The 9,685-nt window shown below is 32.6% G+C and overlaps 1 protein-coding gene across 1 annotated transcript; it reads left to right on the top strand.

Annotated features, from left to right (window-relative positions):
- Nucleotides 1-2,907: 2,907 nt before the first annotated feature.
- LOC145133359 (pyruvate dehydrogenase E1 component subunit beta-1, mitochondrial-like) lies at nt 2,908-7,050 on the top strand. The gene is made up of 15 exons (XM_079068305.1): nt 2,908-3,094; nt 3,454-3,531; nt 3,622-3,696; nt 4,694-4,774; nt 4,841-4,867; nt 4,961-5,023; nt 5,118-5,204; nt 5,298-5,423; nt 5,546-5,679; nt 5,754-5,826; nt 5,908-5,973; nt 6,179-6,217; nt 6,330-6,454; nt 6,535-6,649; nt 6,739-7,050. The coding sequence occupies exons 2-15, from the start codon at nt 3,478-3,480 to the stop codon at nt 6,808-6,810; spliced, it is 1,137 nt and encodes a 378-aa protein (XP_078924431.1). The 5' UTR covers nt 2,908-3,094; nt 3,454-3,477; the 3' UTR covers nt 6,811-7,050.
- Nucleotides 7,051-9,685: the final 2,635 nt, after the last annotated feature.

Here is a 9,685-nt window from a genome sequence, read left to right as displayed (position 1 = left end):
TGAAATGGTTGTTCATAACTTTGCTTACTATGATGCATGTCTTGTGATACTAAACATGATGTCCTACACCCCATAACGTTTCCGCCGTTCCGGTTTTGGGGTGTGACATCAAGGTCCATAATGATATTTAAATAGGGGCCAAACCCTAAAAATTAAGGTTTGTGGTCTTCTTACGTACACCCGACGTACGTATGGGTACGTCCAGTGTACACCATCAACACCTACGACCAACTTAAGGGAGTACGCCCAACATACTCCATGTTAAGCCCAACGTAACAGGGACCAAAAATGCATTTTTAAAATTAAATCCAATATTGAAGAGTACCTGAAACTCGATCGTTACAAAGTAAGATAAACATTATGTTACCTACAAACAATGATTGATATTTTAAATAATTATTATGATTGATATTAAAAAAATACTAAAATAATTTTTTTTACTAATTAATGGTAATAATCATGTAGAAGTTATTGAATGATTAGATTATAATAGATGTATATTTTATTATATTATTTATAAATTATATACAAACTTAATCGCTCTGATCCAAGTTACATAGGGCACATGTGAAGGTAGCAACCACCTTGCAAGGCTAAATACTCATGGATACCCGATAACGAAGTAGTACCATGAGGAAATGGTGAAGAGAACCCCATAGACGAGCGCAACAAAACATGAAAGCGTAAGCTTCCAAGTAGTCGGATGAACCTGAGACTCTAACATCAAAATTATTATTTTATATAATTACATAAATACATTTTGTAGTCTATATTTATCCAAACTTAGGAGTACCTAACTTTTAATTTTATTTTTGCGTGATACTCTCCTAGTATATTTATATTAGAAATATTCGTCTGTTATATTTATACAACGACGTGACAACATGCGAGAGAAGTAAGTACTCTTTCTTACTAGTAATCGACACTTTGGACACTTAGTCATCGAAAACTAGTACTTATAATTTTCGACCATGTCGAGATTCCTCTTAATCAAGTTAATCACTGTAATGACATGATTTATTTTTCTCATTCGCACTATTTTAATCTATTATGATTAGGTCTTTTCATATGCTAGTAGTCTAGTTCTAGACTCTTGATGTTTAAGTGTTATAGATATGATGTCGTAAGATTCCGTGTATTGATGATTCTCTTAAAAGATGTTTGATATTGATTTAAGACAAAACTGCAAATTTGGTCCCTGTGGTATTCAAAAAACTTTGGATATGGTCCAAAAAGTTTTCAACTTGTATGGAAGGTTAAAATCAAGATTTTTTTTTGTGGTTTTGGTCCTGAAGAACTTGAAAAGATTGTTTTGCCATTTTTATTTCTTTTTTGTATTTTTTTTATATTTCTTTAAATAATTTATTAATTAAAAAATAAAAATAAAAGAATGGGGCCCACCCCCACCCTTACCCCTACCGGTACTCTTTCTCTCCCTCTCTCTCTCTCTCTCTATATATATATATATATATATATATATATATATATATATATATATATATATATATATATATATATCTCCCTCACACACACACTAAGACATTTAACCCAAACCTAATTGATGTCTTTAATCTGGAAGAATTATGAAAATCAACCCTATTTCAAACGCCTCCCACTCTCTTTTTTTGGTTTTTATTCAAAAACATAAACACACACACACACATATTTACGGATTTGGGTTCTTTCTGGATATCCAAATATGGTTCATTTACCATTGACGATTTATGAAGCTTTACAGATACGGTTCATCAAAAAAATACACACACAAATAAAGAAATATAGAAAAGTGTCTTTATTCTTTCATTTTTTTTTACCCAAACTTAGTATTCGATTATTGCAACAACTGGTTCTATACCTAAATAGAGTTCAGACACAGTTATGGTGTGGTAGAAGACGATGATGAAGATGAAAACAAAGGCAAATTTACAGTGACCCACCCTTGTTTTTCGAAACCAAAGAAATTGAAAGTCACATACGTTTTGAAACTAAACAAATCAAAATCTTCACTGCCTTATCATCTTCTGCTTTGATATTGAACAAATCAAATTTACAGTGACGATGATGTGGTTGAAGACGATAGTGAAGATGAAAACAAATCAAATTTACAATGACCCACTTTTGATTATGATTATGTGGTTTGAGGGTTTTAGATCAGAGGATTTTTCCATATTGGAGAAATGGTGGGTTTTTCGATCTAGTTGCAGGTTTGAGGCGACATTCTCCAATGGTGACAACGGTTTAAGTTGCAAGTTTCAAAACAGAGGAAGAAGAGGTGGAGTTACATGTCTAGAAGCAATTTCACTCAAGGTTAACCAATCCTTGTTCTTAATGGTGTTGGTAGTGTTTTTGATTAGAAAATATCATGGGGATGGAGATTTATGACGATGTCCCTAAGTTCTTAAGGAGAGAGAGAGAGAGAGAGAGAGAGAGAGAGAGAGAGAGAGAGAGAGAGAGAGAGAGAGAGAGAAGAGAGAGAGAGAGAGAGAGAGAGAGAGAAATAATTCTTTCATTTTTAACTTTTAATTAATAAATTTTTAAAGGAAATATAAAAAAATACAAAAAATGAAATAAAAAGAACAAAACAGTCTTTTCAAGTTTTTCAGGGACCAAAACCAAAAGAAAATCTTGATTTTGAACTATCCATACAAGTTGAAAAATTTGAACCCCATCTAAAGTTTTTTGAATACTATAAAAATCAATTTTACAGATTTGTCTTGATTTGAAATAGCTTATTGACTTATAGCTTTTCAAAAGACCAATAAATCTAAAAAAGAAAAAAAGAATCGATATTAGATAACTTTTTTACATAATAACTTGTTAAAACAACTAAAAAACCTTGCTTTTGTTAAGCAAAGGTGACCTTATTTTTTTTGAAGGGCTTTTGGCTTATTAAAGTTATAGTGGGCATGTGTACCCAAAAATATACCCTCGTTCTGTCGTTCACATCGCCTATACCTTCGCCGGTCACAGAACTTCACACTTCTTCACAACGTTCAACTGTATCTTCCCACACCGCCGAACCTTCTCCGACCTCAGCTCCAGACGTCCGATCGCAGGCGCCGGATACACAGTCTTCTCCTTCTCCGATTACCTGGTATGTCCCACTTTCTTTTTCTGGTTCGGTAAGCACATGAATTTTTATTTTCTGGAATCGACGATGCACATGACTTTCTTGTTCAATTTTGAATCTAGAGCTCAATTCCTGTCTAATGTGATTCCTGATTTCTGATTTCTAGTTTGGTTGATTCCGGATTTCTGGTTTGGTTCCCACTTTGATTAAATAAGCAATCCCAAACACCCCCTTATTTTTGTCATAAATTGCCTATTGCTGCCTTCAAATCTCATTCTCCGTTTACAATCGAGGACCTCTTAACAAACTTACTGTTTCCAGGAATTGTTCATCATACTTCTTCTTCTTCGTTTTTTTTAACCCTTTGTCTTTTGTATTTGAAGCTTTTGACTTCAAAGGAGAAAAAGATGTGGGGGATTATAAGGCAAAACGTTGGTGGTGCCAGAGACTTATCTTCTCAGGTAAATGAAATGCTGTAGCATCTGTTTACCAATCAAACATTTTGTTGGCACGTTCACTGCTAAATGACTAAATGTTATATGTTTTATTAGGTTCTGGGGAGTTCTATGATGAGGTTAAAACCTATAACATCAGCTATGAGACATTACTCATCTGCAACTAAAGAGGTGATCTAGGTTTTGCTTTGTATGCCTTGTTTATTTTTTCAAGTTTGTATTTCCTTCTGCTACACAACTACTCTAGAGGATATGAGTTTATCATCTCTACATGTTGATATGAAATTATGAATAGCAATAACGATATAAATTTCTCAAGAACCATGGTTGAGACTGTAGAAGGCCACCTCCTTCATTAGTAGAAGTGTAGACTGGTTATATTTTTAGCGATTTCAGGCTTTTTCTTTTTCAAGATTTGCTTTGTACTACCTCCTCTATAAACTTGACTTTGTTTGATTTTTCATCAACTAATACACTGTAGTATGATATGATGTGTATATATGTATCTTTAACTATGAAGCAGAAGAGTTAAATATCTTATAATTACTGTTGGGGTTTGATCAATTTGCAAACCCCAAAGTAGATCCAATTAGACTAAATAGAACCAACTAGGGTTTTTTTTTTTTTTTTTTTTTTTTTTTTTTTTTTTTTCCGGATTTATACCTTGATACTTAGAGTTCTTTTGGCCTAGGTTTAAAAATACGGAATTGCGGTACAAAAAATTAATTAAAAATATTATATAACTAATAAAAATATAATAAAATTACATAGAAAGTTATAATTAAGTAGAAAACAAATTTAAATAGCATCGGCTTACTGCATAACTAAATAGCAACCAAGTATTAACAAAACAAATACTGAAGAAAGTTATTTGTCTTTATTAATAAACTCTTTTTATTTATTTATTAAATAAAAGGTTTATTTAATTTACTTTGATTAATAAATAAGAAATAACAGTTTTATTTTATTTGTTGTTTATTTTAGTTGATAAATAATAAAATATTATCCTATTTTGGATCCTTTCTAGAGCTGTTAGTGTATGCCTGACACCACACATAATTAGCAGGGTATAATTCGCAACATTATTTTGAAGAATTAGTGTATAAAAAAAAAGAAAAAAAGAAAAAAGTGGTGCAATGTATTAGAATTGGTTTTGAAATTGTTACAGATGACAGTACGAGACGCTCTGAACTCTGCTCTTGATGAGGAAATGGCTGCTGATCCTAATGTCTTTGTAATGGGGGAAGAGGTAAAACCCCCCTAAATTTATTTATTTATTTATTTTGTGGTGCTCATCTTCTTTTGGGGTGTGCAGGTAGGAGAATACCAGGGTGCATACAAGGTTAGACTTTGCTTCTCTCAAACAAAACAAAACAAAAGCAATATAAATATTATATATTATGTGTTTTGGGCTGACTATGTTTTGTTTTGGTAGATAACGAAGGGATTGTTGGATAAATATGGTCCTGAAAGGGTTGTGGATACCCCTATCACAGAGGTTTAAATGAAATAAATATTTGAAGGTTTGTTAGATTGATTTGATTGAAGAATAAATAGTTAGTCAGTTAGTTGTGTTGTACTTGTTTGATCAGGCTGGGTTTGCGGGGATTGGGGTTGGATCTGCATATCATGGTCTGAGGCCGGTGATAGAGTTTATGACTTTCAACTTCTCTATGCAGGTCAGGCCTCAATCTCATCTATTTCTATTATTATATAATATATTTATTTATGATTGATTGAAATTATGGGTGTTTTTGGGGACCAAATGGCAGGCAATCGATCATATTATAAATTCTGCAGCAAAGTCAAACTACATGTCTGCGGGGCAGATTAACGTGCCCATTGTTTTTAGGGGACCAAATGGTCCTGCTGCTGGTGTTGGTGCTCAACATTCCCAGGTCAACAACATTTTATTATTATGAAACTCATAATCCCAATACCAAAAACAAAATTAATTAACTAGTTGTTGAGAAATTTGTTAAAAGTATGTTTTATGTTTTATGTGATGTGATGGATGCAGTGTTATGGTGCATGGTATGGATCAGTCCCTGGTTTGAAAGTTGTTGTGCCATACTCCTCTGAAGATGCCCGTGGACTTCTAAAAGCTGCAATTAGAGACCCTGATCCTGTTGTTTTTCTTGAAAATGAGTTGTTGTGAGTAAACTAAAGTAAAACACTTTTTTCTTTTTTTTTTTTAAAAAAAAAAATTCTATATAAAAAATCTTCAGGTATGGCGAATCCTTCCCAGTTTCCGCAGAAGCCCTTGATTCAAGTTTCTGCCTCCCAATAGGAAAAGCAAAGGTTTTTCATCCATAAAGATAAAGATTAAAATTAATTTTCTATTGTTGTCTTAAGTTAATGTGCTTAACCTGAGTGTCACAGATTGAAAGAGAAGGGAAAGATATCACCATCACTGCTTTCTCTAAGATGGTTGGCTATGCTCTTAAGGTTTCTTTCTTTCTTTCATCTATTTAGTAGTTAGGAAAAAAGAACACTATAAAAGTCAAAATATTGATGTATTTCCCTGATTGAGAGGATAATGCGTTTAGATATGAAGAAATTAGGGTTTTGGTGGTGCTACTGTTGTAGCATTTTTTCAATAATTCATTAAACATCTCATTAATGTTGTGGAAATTTGATGTAATGATTTTAGGCGGCTGAAATACTTGAAAAGGAAGGGATAAGCGCAGAGGTAAGCTATATATATCTATATATTTAAAAAAAAACCCAACTTAACTTATGGTTTTTTTTTTTTATCAAAAAAAAAATATATATATAATGGTAGGTTATGTATGTTTTGACAGGTAATAAACCTGCGGTCCATTCGACCATTGGATAGAGGTACAATCAATGGTTCTGTGAGGAAAACTAACCGGCTGGTGACTGTTGAGGAAGGCTTTCCTCAACATGGTGTTGGTGCTGAAATCTGGTAATGCTTATTTTGTCATTTTTTGTTAAAATAATTAAGATATCTATTTATTTAATGGTGGGTGGGTGTGTACTGTGTAGTGCTTCGGTTGTTGAAGATAGCTTTGGTTATCTGGATGCCCCAGTGGAGAGGATTGCTGGGGCTGATGTTCCTACTCCTTATGCTGCCAATCTTGAGAGAATGGCTTTTCCACAGGTCACTTCTTTTGACTACTTTTTCGTTTCATATTTTTGCTTCAAATTTTGTAACTTGACTCTTTCTTTCTTTTTCAATGATTGGTGCAGATTGAGGATATTGTTCGTGCTGCTAAGAGAGTTTGTTACAGGTCGGCACTACCTTTGGCTGCAACTGCTTGATGCATTTATTATCTTCTTCTCATTTTTCACTATGTTCTTCACAAACCTCATAAACATTCGCTGCTACATTTTTTTTTTCAATTATCATTTTATACTACACTCAGTAAAAGATGAAAGCTTTGGCGAAATTCTTGATTCCAGAACCAAGGTACTACATGCATAAAGAAACAATAATATTATGTACTTTGTGATTTTCATAAACCAAACTTGTGTTTTATTTATTTATTTATTTATTTTGTTTGTGTGTGTGTTCATTCCTAGATCCTTGAAGAAAGTGTTATATATATTTATGGAAAATGTAGGGAAACTTTTGTAACAAATATATAATATTTTTAATGAATAAGATATTTGTACGAGTTATTTTATCAATCTTCTCAGCTAATAAATAAAACAAAACGACAAAACTCCATCAGAAAACTTCTAATATTTGAATGGAATAAAAGGTTCTAAAAAGCTAGTCATGATTTCGCTGGGGCGCTTCATGGCTTCTAGGCATGTACTTAACGCCATATTTTAGCAAAATACCGTTAAGTCATATATGTATGTAAAAATAATTAATTGTAGAAAAAATACATAGAATTATTAAGTCACATCTTACAAACGAGTAAAAGCTTGAGGCTTAACATTTTATAGGCTTTCAATTGCTTAATCCAAAGCAAATCCAAAACCCTGATAGGGCTTATTCAAACCCCTTATCCTTAGACTTCTGCAATGTTCCAATTAATTAAACTTTTGAACTAACTAACATTTAGTCCCTTTAGTTATTTAATTCCTAATTAATACCGAAATAGTTTCTAATTAATTTATCATAACATGACAAATTAATAAACTAATATCTCTTAAATCTTTTTGTATTTTGATTGCTTAATTGGGTCTTAAAGGCAACCAAAAAGGACTTTGTTATTATTTAAAAAAAAAATCACCAATAGTTATTACCTTAGGTTTTATGTATAAGTGTACCTACACCATAAGATCTAGGTTTTACTAGTTATAACAACGAACTTTAAAAATTAACCAAAGGGAAGATTACTAAAATCTTGTCTTCTCGATTGAGATCTTGTAACTGCGAACTTACAAAGGATGAAAGACCTAAAGTAGAATCCCACTAATGTAGTCAGACCTACAAACACCAGAAGCAAACAAGGAATAAGCCTAGATTAGGGTTTTATGAAAATTATATAACCCTAGGAGAGGGGTTAGAACTTTCATGAATAGGTGAGTGGGAGAGAGTATATACGAAAATCAGAAGGAATCAACAATCAGGGTTTGACCCCTAGTAGTTTATTTATAGGCTGCAGATAAATCCTTAAGAGATTCAAACTCTTTAGGATAATCCTTACCTTATTTAAAACATACCTTATCCTTATCAGAGACTCTCCAAAATCGTCCCCTACATGCTCTTTAGGAGCTTCTGCAATATTCCAATTAATCTCTAGGATTTAGTTAAGGATCTAGGGTTTAATCCCTAGCTCAATATTTATAGGCTTCCAATTGCTTAATCCAAAGCAATTTCAAAATCCTGATAGGGCTTATCCAAAATCATCCCTTATCCTTAGACTTTTGCAATGTTCCAATTAATTAAACTTTTTAATTAATTAACATTTAGTCCCTTTAATTATTTAATTCCGAAATAGTTTCTAATTAATTTATCATAAAATGCCAAATTAATAAACTAATATCTCTTAAATCTTTTTGTATTTTGATTGCTTAATTGGGTCTTAAAGGCAACCCAAAAGGACCCTAATATTATTAAAAAAAATCACCAATAGTTTTGACCTTGGGTTTTATGTATAAGTGTACATACACCATACGATCTAGGTTTTACTAGTTATAACCTCGAACTTCAAAAATTAACTAAATGGAAGATTACTAAAATCTTGTCTTCTCGATTGAGATCTTGTAACTGCGAACTTACAAAGGATGAAAGATGTCACAACTGGGAAATTTTAGACCCAGTAAAGCCTAAACCCTAACCTAGCACAAGTGAAATTACATTGCAATCCTTGTTGCATTGTATCCTCTAAAGCCTTAAGGGCTTGTTTATAGAGCTAACAAAGAAGTATAGAAAGAAACCTAAACTAAATTAGGAAGGTATAATACAACTTTTGGCAAAAGATTAAGGTTTAAAACATAAATAACACACCATAGATGTGTTTACGGCCAAGGGATTCTAGAAGAAAAGAGTTCACGGCCCAAAGAATTTAACTCAAGAAAGGTTCACGGTTTGGGAATAAATCAAATAGGAGTTCACGGTTTGGGAAATCAATTCAATAGGGTGTTCACGGTTGGAAATGTAATTCAAAATGGTGTTTACGATTGGCATAAATCTGAAAACACCCTTAATGGGCCGAAAACACTAGGCTAGCCCACCTTAGAACCGTAAACCCCAAAGCCCAAGCCCAAGCCCATTCATGAACCGTAAACACTACCCTATATATGTATTCAGTCGTGAACCAAGTCATTTCTCACATTTCCATCCGAAAACACTTCTCATTTTGCTCTCAACTGTCATCCGTGAACACCATATCTTCATGAGTTTCCTACCCAGATCTTCATAATTCACCAAGAACACCAAAAACATTCAACCATATCTTCAAATCTTCATAATTTCCCAAGAACACACCGTAAACTCATCAAGTCAACCGAAAACTCCATTTTCTCCAACTGTGAACCCATTTCAACATTCCAATTAATTCCAAATAATTATTGTAAGTCTTTCTTACATAATTAAAGTGTTGCCTAATACTTTAATTATTAATTACAACATTATTTAATTTATTATTTAAATTAATATCTTATTAATTTAAATACGACGTCGGGGATAATTATTTTTAGGATACGACTGCTGTCACGTATTCTAATCCGAGGATTACTG

This window comes from Lactuca virosa, chromosome 8, assembly GCF_052849685.1.
Source record: "Lactuca virosa cultivar CGN04683 chromosome 8, Lactuca_virosa_CGN04683_v6, whole genome shotgun sequence".
Lineage (NCBI taxonomy): Eukaryota > Viridiplantae > Streptophyta > Magnoliopsida > Asterales > Asteraceae > Lactuca > Lactuca virosa.
This window is presented reverse-complemented; position numbering and strand designations above follow the sequence as displayed.